The 24,798-nt window shown below is 41.0% G+C and overlaps 1 protein-coding gene across 3 annotated transcripts in view; it reads left to right on the top strand.

Moving 5' to 3' along the window:
* The first annotated feature begins 1,574 nt into the window (after positions 1–1,574).
* dpysl3 (dihydropyrimidinase like 3) overlaps positions 1,575–24,798 on the top strand; it is a 44,045-nt gene continuing 20,821 nt past the window's right edge. For 2 of the 3 annotated variants that reach the window (XM_029278154.2, XM_029278153.2), the window contains exons 1-3: positions 1,575–1,919; positions 21,946–22,034; positions 23,524–23,708. In XM_029278154.2, coding sequence (XP_029133987.1) covers positions 1,590–1,919; positions 21,946–22,034; positions 23,524–23,708 — 604 coding nt within the window. In that variant the 5' untranslated portion in view covers positions 1,575–1,589. Of the gene's footprint in view, positions 1,920–11,433; positions 11,604–21,945; positions 22,035–23,523; positions 23,709–24,798 lie in introns of those variants that run through there. The other variant, XM_020638299.3, reaches the window with a different exon arrangement.

Raw genomic sequence — 24,798 nt, 5'->3', positions numbered from 1 at the left:
TTTGAGTTTTAATGATTATACCTATGAAGACCAATCAATATTACTCAGGAGCCTAGGAAATAGAGAAATCTTTGTTTGTTTAGGGGCAAAATAGTGAGAATTTAATTTTCTCCCCTTCATCTAATGCGTATTACTACTACCACTATCTGGACAAAATGTTGGTCTATGTCTGGATGACAAATGATAAGGAGGAAGCCTCCAAACACAAACACTCAGTGAGACTTTTATGACCCATTTCCAACTTGTAAAACATGCTGAATTATGGCTGTTATATAATATCATGTCTGTTTGCTGAGTGACTCCTTCCTCCCTCTGTTGCCCTCTGCACTCAGCACTCTTAAGTTTGAGACCTGCAGCCTGAAAGCTGCTCTTCTCCCTCTGCTGCTGACACCACCCTGTCTCATTTCTGCTGGAGTCAGAAATCAGCCCTGTGGGTGTCACAGGTGGGTTTCAGGCACCTAAGACAAGCAAGTGAGGGAACCTTAGCTTTATTCAATTTGTGTTGCAGTCAAACAAAAAGTGCAGGTGTAGCTAGAAATGTTTGTTTGAATGTAGAGTGACAAGATCCATCTGTACGTACAGTCTGTAGGCTACCTGACGACTGGACTGCACACCTGTGTCCAACAAAATCTGCAGTACATGATGTTTAGGACTAGACCCAGTAGACTATGTTTATATTTAATGACGGAATTGTTGAGCACATTTTGGTTTCTTGGTACACGTCTATCTTTAATTGTATTTATATAATGCCTTAATTATATTAAACATGAGATATGAATGTTGATATTTGCATATTTTTGACTAGGCTAATTATTGCTGATCATCTGTCAATAATGTTTCCCTGCTCTCACATTAAAGGCCTTTATTCTGTCGGATTTTCAATAAACCCTCCAGTGAGGCCATCTTCAGAAAAGATGTGGGTACTTGTGTCGTAAACCTACTGCGGAGTTCTTCGCTGGTTATCAAATTAACTGGAATAATACAGATGCCTCTGTGACCTACCGAAACAATCAGGAGTAAGATTATTTCTATAAAATAATTTCTGTTTCTGCTGAAGCCATGTCCGTGTCTGACAAAGCGTTCTGCAACACACGCATACGCAAGCACACAAGCACACAAGCACGCACGCACGCACACACACACAAAACAACTGGTACATTAGAGAGACAAAAAGGAAGTAGGGTGAGATTTTATGCATGTAAAGGGACAGGGACAGCCACATACTTACTGCTTTGTCGACAGGGGGCGCCAAAATCAACACAAACCAATCAGTCCTTACAGTAACTTTAGAGGTTTTTTTTACAGTGCATGTTCACACTATAAGGGATAAACCTGCTCCTATACGAAAAATAAGAAGTCAGAAGTCCCAATACCCAGTCCAAAATCCTGCCTCAGGCTCCAGTATGCTCTAAAAGTGGGGTAAACATAATAATGCTGCATCATGAACCACTACTGTGCCATCTCGTATTTAGCTTCAAAAAAACTCCACCACACAAACACAGCCCCCCACACACACACACACACACACACACACTCCACTTCAACTCTAGTTTCCCCGTCTCTCCCGGTCACTTGAGCAGGGCTCCAGCATGGCAGGGCGCAGGGGGAACCGGGACAAGGTAGAGGACGACCTGCCGGTTTATCTGGCCCGGCCCGGCACGGCAGACCAGGTGCCCCGGCAGAAACACGGCGGCTTGTTCTGCAGCGTGGAGGACGCCTTCGAGAGCAAAACCATTGACTTTGACGCCCTGAGCGTCGGCCAGAGGGGCTCCCGGACCCCGAGGACCGCCAAACGGGAGACTGGTCAGGAGGCGAAGAGCCCGGCCAGTGAGGGCTTTGAGAGCCCCCCTGGGGACTCACCTCAGAGCAGGAGCAGAGGAGGGAGAGAAGACGTGCTGCGGAACCTGGGAGATGAGACGGTAAGGAGACGAACTTTTTTTGTAAGCTAAGATGCAGCATGTGGAAATGAGGTGAATGAGGAGAGGTGCTTCTGCATTTATAAGTGCATATCAATTTGAGATTTTATGTTTGTTTGTTTTTCTTACCTTTATTGTTTTTTTTTTGATGAAATAAAATTGACAAATAAAAAAAAATAAAAAATTAGTTTAATACTGCTTTGCCTTGATCTTTTAAATGAGTAAAAGACATAACAGTTTTATTTAGCTATTTATTTATTTAAGATATGGACAGTGCACATAAATATGCAAAATATGCCAAACATAGGCTAATTTCCATTGGCAGGTTGGCACACTTTTAAATATTTACATAATCACAAGCAATAACCAAACAACATCTCGTTTTAATGCTGAGTAGCCTATGAATAATGATAATAATAATAATAATCCATAGCATACATTTAATTACATTGGAGGGAAGATGAAGGATACAATACAGACTTGAACAACCCTTTAAAATAGACCTAGCACATATCCAGTAGGCAACACCTTACATTGCCTCTCACGTCTACTCTGACACTTCTGTTGTCCTGCTGTCGGCTGCACATTTAAATGAGAGGCTCTTTAGCCAACTTCAGCTAAGTGCTTTAGGGAGCTCAGTTTTGGATGACAGCACAAGTTGTTGCAACACTGCCAAATCACTTTCTGACACTACCCTGGTCTTTAGCGTTTACTTCCACGATCAATAAGTATGTTGAGCATACACACAATCTCTAATATCAGGTGACTCTATAGGAGTGAAAAATACAACAACTATTTACAAGCTGTATACTATTAAAATCATTCTGACAAAAAAGGAATCAGATATTCATTGGAGAATAGATACAGCACCTTAACAGGTAATCCAGAGTCACTTTAGCAGACAAAGTTAAGCTCAGCTAACCAAAATGTGTTTCCAAGGTGTATGTGGAGAAGTGGAGAAGTGTCTGTCAAAAGGTCTGGGAAATGAGACACTCTTCCCACCCAGAGTCAGAGTCTATCAACATGTGCTTGGCTAAAATAACTTATTTTTAACAATACTGCGAGGTGTTCAGTCCATCAAGAGAATAAAGAGATGTACCAATGTAACATGATGGGACTGGACAGTCTTAAGGCTGGACCAAACAAATGTTCTATCATCTCTAGGGGTCTGGACCAGCAAATATTACAAGTAGGCGAAGTAAAACCACAGTGCCGGTGACTTTGATACACTAAACACAGAAAAAAAAATGCAACAACTGTTGTGTTGTAATCATGAAGCAACAAATTGAAGGCCCATTTCTGTTTGAAATGTAGGCCCAATGAGGGACCATTGTGTTCGACATAGGAGGATCTAAAGTTAGAAATAAATGTAATATCAATGTTTTAATTTTTCTACAAGAAAACTTCTCCTCCAAGAATTGCCACCTTAACGTGGTGGAGGAGTTTGCATGAACCCGGAAGCTGTGTTGTCGGGGGCACTAACATACTCACAAGCCCCCGGCTGAGCGCCACTGTGTTGGAGTTTTCCCCAGTGAACGAGAGGGTTGCCTCTCTGCGACTTCAGGTTGCAGAGAGGAAGGCTCTGACTGTTGTATGTGCATATGCACCTAACAGCAGCTCAGAGTACACGGCCTTCTTGGAGTCTCTGGGTGGGGTCCTGGAAGGGGTTCCGCCTAGGGACTCTGTAGTTCTACTGGGGGACTTCAACGCTCACGTGGGCGACGACGGGGACACCTGGAGGGGAGTGATTGGGAGGAACGGCCTGCCCGATCTGATCATGAGTGGTGTTTTGTTGTTGGACTTCTGTGCTAGTCATGGATTGGCCATAACAAACACCATGTTCAAGCATAGGGATGTTCCTGGTACCAGAGCACCCTGGGCCAAAGATTGATGATCCACTTTGTAGTTGTTTCGTCAGATCTGCCAAAAGCTAAAGTTCATGTGTTAGGGCCCGAGCACGAACCGTGATATTTTGGTGGTTTTGTAAATGGAGTTCGCAAAATGGCTCAGTGGTGCCCCCTTCAAATTTTCAAAATGGCCTCCCCATAAAGGTTTTTTTCACGTACACTCCCGAAAATTGGTATGCATATTAAGCTTCTCGGGACGGACTAAAAATCCTCTTGCAGCGTTTCAAAAACCCCGACAGGAAGTCCACAAATTAAACTTCAATTTCACGATAATGGCCCAAAATCGCCGATTACAGCCTTTCTATTTGAACGCACTTGTCCGAGGGCGCTCATCCGATCGGCGCAAACTCAGTGTCCGTGCGTTCTAGACAGGCTCAGCATATCTCGTTGTGCTCTGCACGTTGTTTCGTCAAAGGGCGTGGCCGTGGTGTGCATTTTAAGTTTTTTTGAGCGTTTTGGCAAGTTGCCAAAAAAGTAAACGCTTATATCGCTGCCATCTAGTGTTCAATCATAATAAAATGTCTCCTGCATGATACGGGACCCGCCCTGAACACATCCATGATTAATATTTTTTGATTAGTCACAGCGCCACCTGTTGACAACAGGAAGTTACGGCTTCTCAATTAGCATTAGCCATTGCTACACGGTAGCTCATTTTCCCCTCAAAATTGGTGTGGACCATGCTAACACCTTGGCCATACAACACTTTCAAGCTCAAACGCCTACGTCCAACGCTGTGGCCATACGGACGCGTCGCTCGCCATCAAACAGGAAGTAGTTTTTTCACGGGTTTAACATAGTCGTACTGTCCTGAAACTTCATAAATATAATCCTGGTAGTAAAGTCAAACATGTTATACCGTTTAAGTGAGTGGGCGTGGCTTAATGGCTCAGTGGCACCCCCTACAATATTTCAAACATTCAGCCCCCGCAGCACGTTGAACCTACAATTCTGAATTTTACTATGCATTTCTAACATGACAAAAAACCTCCTCTTCAACCCACGGCCAAAACTCAACAGGAAGTCCACAAATCACATCGCCATCAAACAGGAAGTGGCTGTAGTTCTTATATACTTTGTCTGATCTTCTTGAAATTACATAGGTATGATCAGGGTTGGCCTCTGAACACAGTGACACAAAACAATAATACAGTTTAACCATAGCGCCCCCTAATGCAAGGACTAAGTACTACATCATACATACTTTCTTGGATCTGCTTAAAATTTCCCAGGTATGATCAGGGTTGGCCTCTGAACACATTGACATAACAATCATTTCCTTTAACCATAGCGCCCCCTACTGCAAGGAGTAAGTACTACATCTTGTACACTTTGTCTGATCTTTTTCCCACATCTCAGGTATGTTCAGGGTTGGCCTCTGAACACATTGACATAACATTAGTCAACTTCAACCATAGCGCCCCCTACTGCAAAGAATAAGTACTACATCCTATACACAATGCTCAATTTGCTCCGTATTTCATAGCTATCATGACAGTGCCAGCCTGAACTGCTCTACGTCAAAATTTTATGTGATCTTCATTACGTTGCCTATTTCAACATGCCAGTACTACGACTTTTACACATATCGAACTGCACGGCCTGCTGCTTTGCCACGTTCCGCTGCACTCCCGCGGTCGCGACACACCCCGACATGCACAGGGGTGCGAGGGCCCTTCATCACCGCTTGCGGTTTTAATTTTAATTTGTTGCTTGTTTTACACAAGTTACCCTAATCGTGACATGAAGATTGTTATTATGGACATATCTCTCGAATGTATCAAATCGAATCAAATCGTATCTTTCGTTTCTCATCATTTTATATTGTTTCCTATCGAATCATCTCATTCATGAGAAGAATATGTTATTTTTAAATGCTATCAAGCAACAACACCAAACGGGATTTTTCACATTTAGTGCTTAATAGTATTTAGCAGAAAAGTTGGTACTTCGACTATCAGACTGAGGCACAAAACGTGATCATTCATGGACCTTTCTCCCTCTTTCTTTCTTTCTGTCTCTCTCTCTCTCTCTCTCTCTCTCTCTAGGCCTGGTACAAACCCACCCACACAGATACACTTGCAGTTTTGTCTGAGAGAGGAACAACACTGTCAGACAAAGTGTAAATGACTGCTAGTCGTTAGTCATTGCAAGGCGGGCAAAAACACAAACACGAAAATAATGAATGTAACATGAGAATCAGGAAACACACAAACAATCTGCAAAACTCTGATTAACAATGTTTCATTGATTACGTTTAAACAAACCAAAAAAAAAGATTTCTGTTTTAATGTGACCATCATCAGACAGAGACACTGTTCTGAAATCAGCAGCAGCAGTAATGGTTGTGTTTAAAGAGTTTATGTTTAAAATAAAAAGAAGAGCAATACATCACATACTATGTGTTTCTCTTAGTCAGCACTGAGGAAATGAGTTTTTTGTTATTGTGGCTGCAGAAATAACTGACAAAGACACACATTAATTATAAAGCTCCAAGATAATAGCTTCCTCTCACATAAGTTTGAGTCGCACAAAACTCTGAAGGGATGTATTGGCTGATGACGCAAGTCTCGCTCATTGTTTCTACACCTTAAATACTGCTCTGTTCCAAGTCCAGTTCCATCAAACATTGCTGTCTGCTGCTGTTTCTGCTATAGAGGCAGATCTTTTTATCACAATCCTTTGATTCAAACTGATTCAATGGAGACAGCAAAAAGCAGAACAGTTACAAGACCTGGTGATTGCCTGATTTTAAACGCCTCAGAGCTCACATTATTCTGTGTGCTTGGATTGTGTTTGAGTGTGTGTGCTGGTATATGTGAACATATTTTATATTTTTTATATGCTGCAGCTGGATTGCTCCTACAGAGTTTTGTTGTATTAATTTGCAATGCCAATAAATATCTATCTAGCTAGCTATCTATTGTAGAACTTTTAAACATTATCTCCAGCAGAAAGGAAAACAGTGTTCTCATAAATATATATATGTTTTTCCAGTGTGTGTTTGAACTGTTTTTTTTCTGTCTGTCACCCCTTTGCTATTGCTAATGTGTGGCCTTACAGCAGATGGCTTGGAACCAGAATGCCAAGATGTAACATATTTGACTTCTATTCCAATTTACCCAAATCATATATTGATATTTAATCTACTGAATGCAAATGTCTGTTCCAGGAAAAATATTTAAATCACTGTCGATAAGGAGGATATGGACCACAGTTCTAAGAGACCAAGAGCCAAAATGAGCACAGCAGTCTAACTATGTTAAGAGCTCTTCTTTCACTGTTTCTAGTATCATCCACACACAAACAAATGTCAGTGGTAGAAGAAGTAGAAAACCTACTGACTGTCTGTGGAGTCTCCAGCTTCTAGATGGCCCTCTTCCCCTTGTTCTTCTTCTTGAGGTCTCTGTTTTTTTGTTGTTTTTTTTGTCGTCGTTATGATGTGTCTCAACTTTCAAGAATACTTTTAATGTCCACAACTGGCACCTTCTTCTCATTTTTGTGTCATCATTTCTTGTCAGTCATGTGTTCAGTCTCTGCATGTTTCCTGAACAGGTGTAACTGTTTCAGCCTCACTCCATAGATGCAAAGTCCCCTAGAAGTTTTCTGTTTTTTTAGACAAACGGCCACATGGAACAACAGCTTTAAATGCTTCCTGGTCATACTACATTGCTTTAAGCAAGGGTAAAGTTCATCAGCCATATAGTGCTATGAAGAGTGTAACATCATTACTGTCAGTGATGCATTCAAGTGTTTAAGAACTCTAAAATATGCTTTGAAGGAACATTTTCATTTAACTTCTTTTGTTAGGAAACAAAATGCCAAAAAAAGAGACATTATTTTCTCCAACAAAACATGCATTAAAGTTTATAATAAGCCAAAATGTGCTTTTAATGAAAATTATAATTTCACAAACAAAATACAAAAGAAAACTACTCATTCTTTCTCCCCCCCCCAAGTCCAACACGGTATCTTCCACAATTGTCAACACCTGGGGTGCATTCAACTCTGACAAAACATTGCAAAAAATGTATCCAAATAGAAATGGTGGTGTGAACGCCTTGTTATGTATGTTGTGATATGCAATACAGCAGGATTAAAGTCACTGCTGATTTGGTTAAACCTCTGAAAAAGCCATCAAAAGGGAAGAAAGGTACCTCTTAGAGATTGCACACCATTCCTAAAGCTTTTAGTAAAAATGCCATTCATCCACTCAAAAAAAAAGAGAGAGAGAAGAATGTTGCTCATGGTTTAGAGATTGACCGTACCTCAACTGGATGAAGTGGATCCCCGAGTGAACAGTGAGTAGAAAACTAAGGTAACTTGAAAACTAGGGTAAAAATATCTAATGAAACTAGATTAAATTCAGCATATTTATCAATCAACTAACAAGTTAAGCTGATAGACAGATGGATATTCAAAAACTAAATATTTGAGAAAACTAACATTAAAGGATAAAGGTTCCCTCCTTAACCAGTTAAATTAATTTCTCCTCTGAATTCATACTGTTTGTACAGTCTACTACCTTAGTTTGGCAGGCCGTCATCCCCCATCTGGTGGTCTGATTGCGAACTGCAATATTGCACCTCCTGAGGGGTTGGATGATTCAGCAGAAGCACACAGACACAGAGTGAGGCAGTGTTTTTTTTTTTGCCTTGTCTGGAAACTTTTTGAAAAGATCAGACTGACAACAGAGTCAGGACATGTTTACTACTGACATCATCGAGTTCAGTCTGACGCCTGACTTAATGGTAACACTTTAGTGCAGACTATGTGAAAGTGCTGCAGTTGTGTGATGTGCCATGATCTAGTTTCTCTTTGTCCTTCTTTTTCCCCTTTCAAGATGATGCATTTTTACTCAAATTTAAATTTATTCAACATTTTATTCAGGAAGAAATTTACATTTTAAAGCTGTAGTAGTCAAAGCCCTTAATATGCATGGTTTTCGTGAGGCTAAGGTAAAATATTTTATAAATTCAATAGGTTTGCTTTTAAAACGTTAACGATAATGGTTATAGATTTTCTCCTTTTGTGGAGATCTGATTAGTGCAATCAGCAGTAATGGAGTGAAGAAAGAGGAGTGGTTGGCCAGATGTCCATGAGTGCTGGTTTTTGGGACAACCCCCTGCCCCCTCTTTGTTCTTCTGCAGGGTGGAGGTCAGACTGGGTGGAGCATTGCCCGCACCCATGCAAAACATCCCATCATATGCACTCATACACTTGTGCCTGTCTATAGACATACATCCTCCCTTACATGTCAGCCATATCGTTATTTTATTAGTCCATTGAATCAGTGGCTTCTAAGTATCTTTGTCATGTCTGAGAAAACAGGCTTGATGATGTCATAGTGATGTCATTGGAGTTATCGCTGCTTGGTTTTGATCAAATTTGTAACAGATACGCTGTGTTAGATAATGGATGGTTCAGACTGAGAAATCTCTGTTTAATACTGTTGAGTGGCATTATGGGAAATGTAGGACTCTAAAGTATGAATGTGAGCTCTGCTAGTCTTTTTATGCCATTCTTGCAAGTCTTGCAACTTTTATTGGGGAATTCATTATTCAACTACATGAATATGTTTGTAATTACTTTCAGATGTATCACAGAATGCAAAACTTGAGCTAGTATGTATGTTTTCATTTTACACTCATGCAGAGCCCTGGATGAAATCGAATATGTTTGCACTTTGCAGAGTGAAATTAAAATGCACCTTCCATACTCTATGCTCTCCTTTGGCATGAAGTGAACACACCTTAGTGTCCGGTGTAGTTAACATGAGCATCTTCTCATTGGGGCCACCAAGGTGCAAAGTTTGCTGATGCAGCTCTGAGGACCTGACTGAGTGTTTTCTGCATCCCTGATCTGTCTGAGTCCTGTCTGTCTCTCACTGTCAGCTGCTTAATGTGCTCTGCAGAGGTAGCAGGCCTGCAAACTTCAACTGTGTGGTTGATTCATTCTCAGAGGCCAGGGAATGCTGAGGTAATGCTTTACACTGACTCACTGCCATTAAAGGACATGTCAGCATGCAGGCACTGTGTAGCCAGAGGCAGAAAGAAAACAATCAATGGATGCTGATTTATTTTAAAAAAATCTAATATTTTAAGCTTCTTGGTTTCTTTCTCAGTCTTCTCAACATTTTTGATTTTGAAAATTTGGGATGACAACCTACTCTTAAATGTTGAATGAACATTCCAACAATCTGGAAACATGTACTCATCATACATTATGTTTAGAGTCTTTAAGAAATCACTGTTCTTCATTATATTAGGCAAGATATCAAGTCGATGTAGATATACAAATGTATGCACACATGTTAGGCATCAACACAGATAGATGATCAATGTTAGAGAACAACTCAGTTTTAATGTAGATGACAGATCTTATGTGTATTATACAGATGTCTGTTAGATCTTCTGTCCGATTAAAGAGATTCACTAATTTAAAATCTGTACCAAAAAAAAAAAAACGTGCGTAGACCTGAAGAAATGAGATAGTCAGTGATGTTGATTAAGAGATTGGTCATAACCAAAAGGGTAAAAAATTACAGTCAGATGTGAATCTGTATTTATATTAAAAACAATGAGAATTAATAAGTACATGTATATTTAAGTTTACACCTGATGAACGTGGTATAAAAACAAATGCACACACAAAGACAGGCACACCCTTAATAATGTGCCTCCTCATTATGTTTGCATTAGTCCTCATGGGTTCAAACAATGGAGACACATGGCTTGCTGGGGGCATGCAGAGAGGGTGTGTACGTGTGTGTGTGTGTGTGTGTGTGTGTGTGTGTGTGTGTGTGTGTGTGTGTGTGCGTGTAGACACATGGGGTGTGTAATGTGGTGGTGGTCCAGCTCTGTGACAGCTGCCACACGAGTTGGCCCCCTCCCTTTTTCAGGAAATCAGAACACCAAAATCTGCAAGCAATAACTGATAGAGATTTACACTCATAGCTAAGTTGAAACCAATATTGATTTGATTTCTTTTTAATAGACCTGACCCTGAATTTATGAAATTACAGCATATAATCTTATGTACACTTAATCTTTGTTGTGTTTATTAGACATCAGATAATGTTAAAAAAAAACAACAACCTGTGTTTTCATTTTAAAATTCCCTTCTAACATACATTTATTTATATACTTACCTTTTTGAATCAACATCATTATTATAATGATAAAACAATAATGTGTATATGAGTGCTTTTTATACTGTGCAGGGATTCATGAGCCCTGTTTTTCCTCCCAAAGAGCCACATATTCTCCTCTCATCAATTAATCATTACCAGCCTTCCACATTGATCCATTGACCCCCCTGAGTGACTTTGGCAGTTTTAAACTGAACATACTACAGAGCGTTACATTTAAACCAGCTGCTTAGACTATTTTACCTTTTTGAGGCAAAAAATTATGATAACTTAATGGATAACAATATGCTGTAAATGAGCCTAAAATATGTGTGACGGCACAGTGTTTTAGACAACTGGCTGCAGGCTGTTTACATGCTGCTCCAAAGCGCCCTCTGGTGGAAACCCTGTGACAACGCTCGTGTTCTTTGAGGGAGGGGCCGGTGACTGAAGCTCAGACGCTCCTTTAGCTCTCTGAGCCACTTTACATCTCACTGACAGAGCGGCCACCATTCCCCGAAGCTCCCATCCAGCCGAAGGGCCGCTGCAGCATCCGCACAGAGGGAATATTGTTGTTCTGAGCTTGATTTTGAAGGTGGAAACGGACGGAAAATGTATAACCAAGGAAAAAAGAACATTCCAAAGATCACAGTGAGTAGAGGAGTTATTTATGCTTCACTGGCTGTTGGAACTTTTAGTAGCAAATCACCGCTGCGGCGATGTATCCAAAACATGAATTCTGCACGACTCGGAGCTTTTGTTTAATTCATTTTTTATTGTCGGACTTGATCACTGGGGGAAAAAAAATCCGCACTGTTGAGAGGCATGACTGGCTGCCATAGTGACAGGCAGGCAGGGAGATGAGGCGTTTTCTTAAAGGTGTCCTGCATCTTCTTTGTTGAGGGGATGCATGCTTGCTGCGAGCCGGCTCGCCCATAAAAAAAAAAAAAAAAAAAAAAAAAAATCACTGTAATGCTTCTGCTGTGCTGTCTGCAGTGCATGGGTGCGGATTCATAGTGACCGGATCGTACTTAATGAACCTTTTTAAACGTGGTTTGGTGGCACATCATTAGAAAATTGCACTGATGTGCTTTTATAGGCTATACCAGATCCAAATGAATTATCTTTAAATGTAACACAAACGTGATAAAAGTGGCATTGGGACTCTTTTTCAATGAAAAATGTCATGTTTTAGCCGTTTCGGCATGAACGTGTCCAGCCCTTCTCGTTAAAGGAGGGGATTTCAGGCCTAATTGATTGCTGATATTAGAGCATATAGAGCTCTGATGGCTGTCTGTCTCCAATTATTTAATAAACATTTTTACGTAAGTCTAATTCAAACAATAATAATAATATATAATATAGGCTATAATATACTAATGTCATAGCCTAACTGTGGTGTCAGTTGATTGGCAAACCACCCAAAATAAACTAATTATCATAATTTGCAATTCATCGCAAAAATACATAGTAATGAATATGGCACTCTAAGATTCCTTAATTTGTTTGAATTTAAGAATGAAATGTGTTCTCTGCAGTGTGCAGACATGGGTAACTGTTCATGTTGCAGGCTGGTGCAGAGCAGAGTGAGAAGAGAGGAGAGGGAAAAAAAAGAGGTGGGGGGGGGGGGGGGGGAATACACGCCCATTTGTGAGGAGCTGTGATAAGCCGGCCTTGTAATAGGGCGTTTGTAGTCGGGCCTGCATCACGAGAAGGAGAAAGATTCAGACTCTTGACTGTGCATCTACAGGGTGGAGGTTGAATTTTAGGGCAGGTTGATGGTGTGTCTTACAACAGCAGAGAAACCTCTCCCACTCCCTCCTCTGTGTGTGTGTGTGTGTGTGTGTGTGTGTGTGTGTGTGTGTGAGCCTGCCTTCCAGTTCTCATTGTTGCAGCTCAGGCTGCAGTCAGGGGTGTGTTGCTGGGCTTTGTCCTGTCTCCTCAGCTGATATTACACCAAATGGGAGATCTAGGGGAAGCTGGGCGAGCTTTATCCTATAGAGATCTTTTTTTTTTTCTGCCCCTGCACTTAGAGCACAGCCTCTTGATGTCTTTAAGTAGGGCATGTGTCTATAATGTGCAAAAGTGGGCCAGAGTTTTCCATGGCATGTTTAACACAATCATTAGGGATTTGATTTTCACCAACCTACCCCCAACAAAGAGATTGGGTGTCTATTCAGCTTTCTTGTATCTTAGAACTGTGGGTATGTGACCTGCAGAAGGCATGATACTCATGCCACAGCACCAATATCCACCGACCAAATCATCACTGCAACAGTAGAGGAGAACAAATAGACCCCTTAAGATAAAATCTGCCTTCTCTCTCAGTATGAGGCATGTAAATCACAAACTGTAAAATCAGAACCATGGTTAAGTTCATCTGAAGCTTAATGACCTCAAGATATGCTATCTGGACACGGAAGTCAAACTTTTCTGTGAGGACATCGTTGTTCTCAAAGGCTCCAACAAGTTGTAACCAATGTGTTGACTCGTTTGTGATCCAGCTGAACCTTCACTTTTTGTCACTGATGTCCTTGACCTAGAGCAGAGACAAAGATGCTTCACATCACTTAAGGGGAACCATAAACTCTGACGTAGTGGATGTAGCCACCATATTGGCAGCCATTGGTTTGTGGACTGTTGTGGGAATTGTGTCCACCATCTTGTTATTGTTGGAGCCAGAAGTGACCATATTTGGACGAGAAAAGCGCAGAGTTATCAGCATATATGGGCACTAATTAGCTAATTCTAGCCTCGGCAAAGTACTTTTTTCAGCTTGAACAGATAACAACTTGTCAACAAAAGGTGGCCACACCCTTTAGCATACCTTGCTTTATAATCTAGACACCAAATGGGAACTATAATTTTACGACATGCAAAAATGTATTACAAATATGTTTATATCAATTGAGAAGTAAGTCACTGCTTTATTTCCATAAGAAGTGATGATGACTTATATGATCAGACTTAGTTTTGGGATAAGTCGAGTCTTCCCCTGTTGTCCTTCTGCAGAAATGCAGTTTTTAGGAACATCAGCAGTGGCTGGGCGTCCCGGACTGGAGGCTATTTCTAATACTTACATTTACTGTTGCAATCTGAGTGGCTTCAGACATAATGCAACAATGAAGTTTCCACCCTGCTTTTAATTAAAGATTTGTTTTGGGACTTTTTATGCCTTTGTTGCAACGATGTGACAGTATAGATGGAAATCAGGGAGAAAGTGAGAGAGTGGGGAATTACATGGGGCAAAGGAGCCTCAGGACTGTAGCCTCTGTACATGAGGCGTGCAAACTAACCACTATTCACCCTGCTGTACAGCTTTTAGCAATATTTGCTCAAAACATATTATGCAAGTCCAGTCTTTTTTTCTAATACACAGAGTTGCATAATCCCAAAAAATTAATTCCATGTTGGTTTCTCCACAGCTGTTGTTGCTGTTGGTTGTAAGAAGTGAGTGTTTACAGGATAGAGTATTTCCTATGAAATTATACCTAGATCCACCACTGGGGGCAGCAGACACTCCTTGAGTCACCACTCGCCGTACAACTAACACGCACAATAATTTACTACTCCAATTAAGAACAGCTGTGTCAATCATTAGCATATGTCAAAACCATATTGTTGTGTCCAAGTGACATTGCCTTCAGCTATAAAGCTGGAAGCAGCGTTGAACAGACCACTGAGTTTGCAGGAGCAGAGGATCTGATGAAGGGCCTGGGAAGAGTTAGTATACACAATTTAAAAAGCCGAAAAGAGGCCATAATCTGAAGATGAAATAAATATACAACAGCTTCAACAAACTTGAAACTGGGATTCTGCAAACCTAACACCAAACACTAATCCCCTACAAGTTTTTGATCCCACTGGATTGAGACACCATAAGCATTGTTGGATGTAGATTCAAAAGGTTGTTCTTAAAAGGTGCAATGGTTTGCTCTGCCACTGGAGAGAGCAGCTTGAGTATTCTTTAATTTTCTAAGAACAACCACTATACCAAAAAAAAAAAAAAAAAAAAATATATATATATATATATATATATATATATATATATATATATCCAAAAATGTAGAGCTTTGAACAGCCATCCCATGTCATGCCAGCTTTTTATTTTAGTGCTGTTGTCATAAACAAACCAAAAAAACATAAGGAAGGTAGAAACAGAATATATGTGGTCATTACTCTCCTCCTCTCTCAGTCTTTCCTTCTGTATTTCCATGGCTACTTGCTCTCTTCCAGCTGTTTCCTCACATCTGCTCTCCACCAGAACGGCTCTGTCACATTTCTAGGTGTGGTCCTTCCTCTCTCTCTTACTGCGCTCACAGCAGCCTCAGTGTTGTTCCAGGCTGGTAGATGTCATCAGTAATCCTCTCCAGCTGGAAGCAGCCTCTGTGGGCATGAAACCAGCGTCTCTGCACGGGGAAAATAAAACCCTTCATTCGCCCCGTAGACGCACCACAAACACTAGCTCTGCCACACCAGAGCGCGCGATCATTGTCACCACGTAGGCTGCAGAAAACTGGGCGAGAGTTGACACCAAGTACTCCTTGGCCACCCTAGCTGTTGCCATGGTGAACAACTAGCGGTTTGGATGTGCAGGAAAATACAACCCCTGTTGGATTTGTCATGTGCTGATGTAATTCCACACACATGCCTAGATTCAGACACTTTTCAGACTTAATGACTGAGACAGCAGTCCAAACAAGCAGGATCCCTCTGTGTAGCTGTTGCTGGTAGGAGCTGCTGCAAGTAATTAAGATTGATACGCCTCCTTGTTTTCACTTTCTTATAATGTATAAAAAAAAATCCTGTTCAGTTTTTGGGCAAAGTGTAAATATTTTTTTGCTTGCTAGGCAACAGAGGAACTGGTGCTCATTCAGGATGACTTCCCTCTTCCACTGGTCCCTGCCTCCCGCCCTCCAGCCACACACAGCGCTCTCTGTCACAGCTAATGGAGAGCTAACAGCTAATCGCACAGTTTTCCAGCACTGCTCCCACTTATTAAGCAGCGCACAGGAGCAGCCAGCCACTACAGTAATTTGCATCCCAGTTTACGAGACCTTCTCCCTCCCGTCTGCTAAAGTGGAAAAAGTTCAGACTGTCGTAGTACAAGAATGGCATCCTGTCTTCTATTTTTAATTACTGCTGGCGTGTGGAACAGAAAATGACAGTTTCCTGTGCAGCGTGAGGTGCTTTATTTTGGGAGCTTTGTTTCTCTGGAGTTGAGTGACAAGATTTTTTTTTCCCACTTGACCTTCAGTCTACTTTGTTACTGGCAATTTAATAGATGAGGTTGTCAGCACCCTGCAAACGGTGCAGTTGAAGAAAGGAACGTTTTTCAGTGGCATCATTCTGGTTATAAAAAGCATCAGAAGCAGCACGCAGCTTCCTTAACAATGTCGCTTTCTTTTTGCTCCTGTGAGGAACTTTCATTTTGTGTTGATTTTGGTGCGACTTGTGTACAAGAAGGACTATTTATCTCATTGCTGATCTTCTCCTGTACATGTAAGAAACATAGACTGTATTAAACATGGAGGTAGTGTCAGTGGTGTCCCTCATTGGTTTCTGAAGATAAGTTCTGAAGCCCAACAATAGCGGACACCATACTTGTAATTCCGTCTTAAACTAACTTTAGTAACCTAGTAACAGGCAGAGGAAGAGTTGAGATGGGTCTCTAACCTTCGAGCAAACAGCTACAGCACACCCACCTGCTAGACAGACCAGCCACAACCATAATAATGCATGAGGCCCTACCCCGCAGCAGGGATGACATAAGCATATGAAATACCTGTAAAAATGTTTCAATATTTTCCTTATGGTCTTGTTTTCTTTCAATGGTTATACAGAGGTGTCACTAGGAATTTCAGTCATTTTCATTACAAGCCAAACACTCCTTACTGGAGCTTTAACTTTGATTTGATTTGCATAAATGTGAAAAAAAAATTCTGCGACTTGAAGCAGAACGTTTATGAGCATTTGTAGATGATTTAGTTGTGCTGTTTGCGTGATGTCCGTGCTGAGACTAATCCTTCTTCAACTGTCCTAATTCATCACCAGCTGAAGAAATCCGGCACTCGGTGACTTACGCTAGTAAAACAGCAAATCCTCCGCTGCTTACATGAGGCCTAAGTGTTGGGAGTAGGTCAGGGGCACACACACACACACACACACACACACACACACACACACACACACACACACACACACACACACACACACACACACACACACACACACCAGCACAGTCATTAAAGGGGAGATGAGCAAGAAATATGTGTGATGGCTGGAGCCAAAGGTCTCATTAAACAGTAAAAAAAAAAAATCTCACAAAAACACATTTCTGTTTTGTTTTTTATTGGCTGGAAACAGTTTGGCAAATAAACACAGATATCTGCTTTTCATCTGAACATACATATACGTGTAGTGAATTGTTTTTCTGTAACAACAGAACCGTTAAAAAAAAGCACATCCAGTAAGATGATTTTCCTCTTCCTAATACTCTATACCGTTACAGTGACATTATTGACAAATGAGGGCATGGTCAGTGACCCTGGAAGGTCAGAGCAAATCAGGATCAACATCATCATTAATGTCTTGTGTAGCCCAAAACCACTATCACTATACAATACCACACCACACTACTGTCACTGTGTTTGAAACTGTTTGAAGCTGAATGTAATAAAAGTACCCCCCACCCCCAATAAAAAAAAAAATATCCCATGGTGATCTCTCAAGGATAGTTGGGAATGAGATCCAATAACCAAAACATAGATAACTGAAGCATGATGTGTGTTTTAAATTGAATCTATATGACATGACATTTCCATATTATATTATCAGACACATAGCCAGAACGGCTCACCACCATGTTAAAACAGTCCAGTCCCATCTGAGATATCTTACCCAGTCCTTTGAACACAGCATGATCAGCCACTGAATGCCGGTAAATCGTCCTTGGCAGCAAACAAAACTGGAAACAACAACATGACTGGTTTGTGTTCAGTATGTGGATAGTATTGTGTCATTTACCTCGTAAAAAAGAATGGTCACATATTCTACTTTAACCACAGAAAAGCACAGATGGATTCAACTCTAGTAATGATGCTGTTACACAACCAAAGGAAAATATTTGTTACATGTGTAAACATGAACACACGTAATGAACTAAGTTTATTGATTGACTTTGCGGTGGTAGAAATAATCAAAAAGATATCAAGCAAATCCTATTTTGGAAAAAGTGCTAAAAGCTGGATACATTCTGAAACAATAAACAGTCTCCCCTTTTGGCTCACATTGGTCAATAAATGTGGCACCCTTGGGAAACACATGCTATCACTCCCCCCCCACTCCTCTCCGAAATGTTGTAGTGTAACATATTGCTATTTGTGGTTGAATGACATGAGCGCTGGAAAGTATTTGTTATAGATTCAAAAGGTCTGCATGACAAATTAAGAAGTGTTGCCGAAAAACTGCTCTCTCTGACGAAGTGTCTTTGGAAAAGCTTGACAGCCCGGTTACCCACACTGCATTACCAAACGGCACTACCACCACTTCAACTAAAATGAGGCGTTTCTTGATGTTGTGTGACAGTATGGTCATGCTTTTTTTTGCCTGTACCTTTATATTTTCAAATAATGGCTGAGGGTTGTTCACGTTAAACATTTGAACATCTTAGTTTTCTACTGACTGAAGATAACTTCATTATGTCTGTACTGATTGGAATCAGCAGATACAAAAGGAGAGCGAGAGAGCACCAATTCAGCATGGCACCCTTGCATGAGTGCACTCCCTTCACTGCAGTATTATGAATGACATTTAAAAAAATCGTTGATTGGAGCGGGTCTGTATTGCTATGTCATACTAAATTATACCAGATCCAATCAAAAGTTGCTTTAATATTGTTAAAAATTCACATATCCTCCTTTTCAACAAGTTTAGATAAGTCTCAGAGGTCCCCAAAACACATCCGTGAAGTTTCTTGTTAAAACTCACCGTGATGCTGTATTTTATCACGCCTCTATTTTCAGCCCTGCTCAGAACAGGCTGTTTCTGTGTTTGACCACGCCCCTCTCTGGAAGGGCTTGGGTTAGCTCTGGCTTTTTTGCCCCTTGCCCTATTGTTTATGGTGAGAAGGCAGACTCAGAGGGCAGAACAAACACCTAGCTGTGGAAGTGTCACCCACCTGGGGGAGGGGTTACTGCCCTTTGTGATGTCGTGAAGGGAAAATCTCGAAACGGCCTGTTTGAGGACACTTTTTCTAAAAAGTGGAGCAGGCAAAAGACAGAGAGGATGGACTTTCTCATAATTGGGGGGTTTGTAGACAGATAGGGACACGTATTAGTGTTTGAAAAACGTTTTGATGTGTATTTTGCATTATATGTGACCTTTAAATCAAATATCAGATATAGAATTAAGAAAGATTATCCATTCATAGCTTCTCAAATGTGAGGATTTTATTATTTTCTTTGTTATGTAGATGGAATACACAAAATATCGATTTATTGTGGTAAAATTTATATTTTTGCAAAGTTATTTACCTCTAACGGAAGATGATGAGTGCATGATGATCATGTATGCATGTTCAGTAATAGATGTATATTCTCTTCTTATCCAGTGTAGGTAATGTCTGTTAACTGTGATTTCTGTTCATCATTTTTAGGCGTCTGGCTTTAATTATGTCCTCATAATCCACATTAGACTACAATCTGAGTCCAGTTTTCACTGAGATAAATTAAGTACAGTAATGCATATCTGTCTTTCATGTTGAAGTTGAGAATCAAATAGAAAAAGTATTGTCTTTGAGCTAATGAGTGACAGTTTCAGGTCAGCCATGCTCCACAGTATGATGTATGCTGCTTTTGTTTCTCCAGCCTCTGATGACTGTGTGTGTTGTAATGTGTTGCTTCAGGGTGTGGTTTCTTAGGAAGGCTCTGAGCTCTGTTTCACACAACTCCATCACCATCACACACACACACACACACACACACACACACACACACACACACACACACACACACACACACACACACACACACACAAACACAAGAGTACACACTTTACATGTGCTCATGAGCTTTTGCAGATATTGAGTCGTACCATTTGAATTTCATACAAAGCCTATATCAGCGTTTTCCTTTTTTTCTGCTATGTAAAGGAGTGGCTGCAGTTCATTATAGTGATGAAACATTGGGTCCAAAGCCAGGAATATAAATCACAGGACATATGTGCTGATTGGAAAATATGGAAGTCTGTCCCTCTTAGCAAAGGCTCAGAGTCCTTTTTGGTTTGCAATTCTATTTTATTGTTTAACCAAGAAGGCTTTATATCTCCTGACAGTGGTCTTGCAAATATTATAGACTTTACTTACTCTGGAAATAATTCTCTTATTTTAGCTTTTCTGACAGAGACATTCATGATGGGCTTTGATTTATGTTAGTTTCATCACTGATTTATCAGGTTGTAGGCTACTTTTAAATATATTTATGCCTACGTATTCTTATTTCATAAACAAAACAAAAAACTGCCCAAAACAAAACCCACATTAAAGTTGAATAATGGTAACAGCTTTTTGACATGTTGGACAGCCAGTTGTTTGGTGACCTAACTACCTAACAGTCAGCACAAGCAGGCTTTACTCTCCCTCCTCTCTAGTCTGTCTTCCTGCAGTCGAACTGTTACCATGACAACGCCCCGCTCGAGTAGTCCTTGGTGCAGCAGATATGATGTCTGACTGTGTGGCATCATGGCAACGCCCAGATCAACCCACATTACCAGATGTAATGCTGAAGGCTTCATCAGAGCCGACAAAGCTATGTGGTCTCAGTGTAGCACATCCCGGCAGGATTTATTTGCATGGAATTATTTTATTCTTTATATGCAGATTTATAAAAAAAAAGTCTTCCTCATGGCAGGATCACTAATCAATACAGCCGATCGCATTTGATCTTTTTTAGATAAATGGATTATACAGAGAAAATAACATCCATCCATGGTCATGTTACGTAACGAAATCCGGATAACCGTGGTTCAAATGTTAATCCATGATCAGTCCTTCAAAGCAGCTTCAGTTCTGCTTCCAGCCACCATCTCAAACCTGCTCAAATAAACCTCCACTTCAGGTCAGGGCCATTTGACTGCACAGAAATACGAGTTGAAAGCTGCTTTGCTTTTTTTTTGTGACTAACTTCTAGTTTCTTATTTTTGTGGATAAGTCAAACACTCCCAAGTTGTATAGTTCACAACAGAACAGAACATGAAAGAACAAGCGTCTCTGTTTTTTAAAGATCGTTTAATGGGCTACACAAAGAAGGACAAACTCTACATTTGGTGTTGACTATACTGAAAGTCATAAAGTTGCCAATTTAAGAATTGGTTGATTATTAAGAAGCCACAACAATCAAGAAGCAACACTGTGATCAATGTCTGACTCGTGTATAACAGAAGGCAACTTTTACTATCTAAAAATGTGAATGGACGTTTCCCATGGTCATTTGGGAAACTATTATAAGTACTTGCATTGGTTTAAAAAAACATTACTTCACATTTTAAGCGTGGAACAATGTGAGATTGGCTCTTGATTTGTCTGTTTCTTAAGGACTGAATCCGATGAAAATGTTGGTTGCTTGCTCTCAAAGAGAATCAAACTGCAAACCAGAGCAACTGGAGAGTTGGGACAGACAGACTCAAAGGATAAACTGTTTGCTGTGCCCTAAAATGAGACACGACTGACAAACATCCTAGCCATGAATCAGTGAATGAATGTCACATTGTTCTTCTTTTATGGGTGGAAAAATAAGGAAATAAACCAACCCTGCAAAACAGAGAAACCCTGTCCAGCTCTAAGTTTAGAACAGAAATAATCTGACATAGTGGATCGTCCAATCAAGCTTCACTTGAAAATATTTCAAACAAAACTGGGTATTTGTTGGATGAAATATTGGCCTTGAATCATAACATTTCTATTTTTTCTCTCCCCCCCCTCCCTTCTTTTCTTCAGAGCGACAGGCTTTTGATCAAAGGCGGGAGGGTCGTGAACGATGATCAGTCCTTCCATGCCGACATCTACATGGAGGATGGCGTCATTAAGTAAGTCCTGAGCTGTCCTCCTTTCTGCTCTGCTTTTATTCACTCATACTGAATTTCATACCACCACCCACATCCGGGTTTATCATTCAGTTTCAGTTCCTTTTCATTTTCAAATGAATCTATGTTGTTGGAATTTAGGTTGCTTTAGGGATGTGTAGTGTGAAAGGAAACCTTTTGAAGGGAATATGTTTTGCGTCTCTGCATGCTACAGGAACCTTAATGATTTAAGTCAAGAGCAAATATTACTATTATTGCCTAAAATAACCCAAACTGAATAAAGCAGCCTCATTAACTCTCTGCAGAATTGTCGATAAAGAAACTTCATAGAAAATCACAGAAGCTGCTTCATCCGGCACACTGTGTCCTGCTGGCTGGTCTGGACCAAAAACAGAGACAGTTAAGCTAAGAGGCCGTTTGGCTCAAAGACAAAGTGATATCAGCCAGTTTAGTCCCCATTTTTATGTGCTCGTATGCTCATGTCCCCGCCCCATCAGACTAAAGAGAGGGGAGTTTGAATTCCTTTCTGTGGCTCCCTGAATCAGTCTGTCCTCTCTCTCCCCTCTGTTCTGTTCCCACTTGATTTTCCCATTATAGTCTCTTTGTCCCCGCACCCCCCTGTTTCTCAGCGAGGCAGCTCAGAGAGAGGCACCCACAGAAAGCCTGGTGTTGCATAATAAGCACCCAGATGCCTGCTGGAGCATTGGGCTGCTGGCGAACTCACAGAGACACTGGCCTCTGCTCGCCTGTCTGTCTGTCTGGTCGGTCTGCTCTATAAAGTCCGAACAACAGGGGCGAAATGTCCATGTGTTGACATGGTGACAATGTACTGCTTCAAGCCTGACTCACTTTGTTTTGTGGTCATTCTGAAGCTTTTGACTTTCATCCCTGAATAAAGATGTCTGTCCGTTGAAATCAACTAAAATCCCTGCAAATGTAGCACTAGAATAAAAGTCAAGATGTTTCCAACAATGCTCAGCCGCTACCTGCATTGTTTTTTTTGTTTTGTTTTGTAGGTTAACATCAACTCAGTTGCTTGCCGGTATCACTTGTTTTTTTCCCCCTCTTACTTAAAACTATATCAGGGGAGCTTGAATGTGGAGACATCTCGAGCTGCAAGGATTATTAGAGAAAACAAATCCCTGGAGAAATATTTTGATAATAAGTCAAACGTTTGATGGTTCCTGCTGCTTAAATGCAAGAATTTCTGTCTCATATATATATATATATAAAATATTGAGTTTTCAACTGGTGCTTCGACAAAAAAGACATTTCAGGAACCTTTTCCAAGTTGTGGGAGTTAATATGAGCATTTTCTCTACTGTCAAAGATTGTATAAAGATTGGTCATATTCACATATATATATATATATATAAAAGAAAAAAGGCCCGGAAAAAATCCCACCATGCAGTTTAGTCTGTTGTCTGAAAACTCTTGTGGCTTAAACATCCTCTCAACATACAAATGCAACAACTCCATCTTCCCTCCACAGGCAGATCGGAGACAACCTGATTGTGCCTGGCGGGGTGAAGACCATCGAAGCCAACGGGAAGATGGTGATCCCCGGTGGCATCGACATCCACACCCACTTCCAGATGCCATATCGTGGAACCACCACCGTGGATGACTTTGCGCAGGGGTCAAAGGCTGCCCTTGCTGGCGGCACGACTATGATCGGTAAGGGGCTTCTGGACAGTCCATGCACACTTTGAAGTATGGTGTCATGTAGAAAGAGGGGTAAAAGAAGGGGAAGGAGGGGTGAAACCCTAACAGAGGACAAGAGAAAGCTTTTTTGGGGTCTTTTTTTGGGCAGCTCTCCAAATCAGGGCCTTACAAAAGACTGAGTGTAGGGGGGGGACACTGCTCTGCTCTCATGGAAATACAACACCAGTCGCTGTCTGCATAGTTGTCTGTGTACAGTGCGGCTGCATATGTATGCTTCATGTAGCAGAGACACCAGGCGCTAACACACTAACAGCTGGTAGATACCACAGTCTCATTAATACCATTAACTTCTTTTGAGCCGGCTGCTACCCTGCTCCTTGTCTGCCAGGCCCGCACAGGGTCTAAACAGACAGGCGTGCCACTGTAGCAAGCTCCATTCATGGGCTCCTTTCTTTCAGGGATTATATTCCGGAGGGCGAAGAGTGAAAGTGAAAACATGCACTGTTCTTTGTATCTCCTTGTGTGTGGCGCACACTGTACAGGTCTGTCTCTACTTACAGATGATGTTGTGTTTGTGAGCAAGTTCAGTTGGCTACCATGCGAAACAGCCGTGCTTTTACAGTATGTGACTGCTGTGTCCAGCTCTATCCTATTAACATACAAAGAGCAGATAAGCAGATTGGGTCGTCTTTAATGAGCTAAAGACGACAGTCGGTTGGAGAGCCAGCAGGCGGCCTTATTGTATTACAGCTGACTAAGATGCAGCAGGATTTTTGTGTGCACAGTGGTACTGTTGTGTATGGTGAGGATTAAATGCCCTTGAATCATCTCAGTGAAAACTCACATTACAGGCATGTAGAAAGACAAACATGTAGTCAAAGTGTCATCCTGAAAATGCACAGATCAGAAACGTTGTCTGTATATTGTGGAGTCCTGGAATTTTTAAGGTCAGTTGACTCATTACCTCTGAAAACCAGATCCTGCTGACAGCTGATACAGTAACAGTTTGAGCTGGAATGTAAACAGAGATTTCCTGAGTGCGTTGCGCACCAATTAAGCCTGAATGTGGTCATGCAAAGGTTGAAAGAACTTTTTTTAATGC

This window comes from Labrus bergylta, chromosome 14 (assembly GCF_963930695.1).
Source record: "Labrus bergylta chromosome 14, fLabBer1.1, whole genome shotgun sequence".
Classification (NCBI taxonomy): Eukaryota; Metazoa; Chordata; class Actinopteri; order Labriformes; family Labridae; genus Labrus; species Labrus bergylta.
The sequence above is the reverse complement of the archived record's forward strand: the minus strand, read 5'-3'. Positions and strand labels throughout refer to the sequence as shown.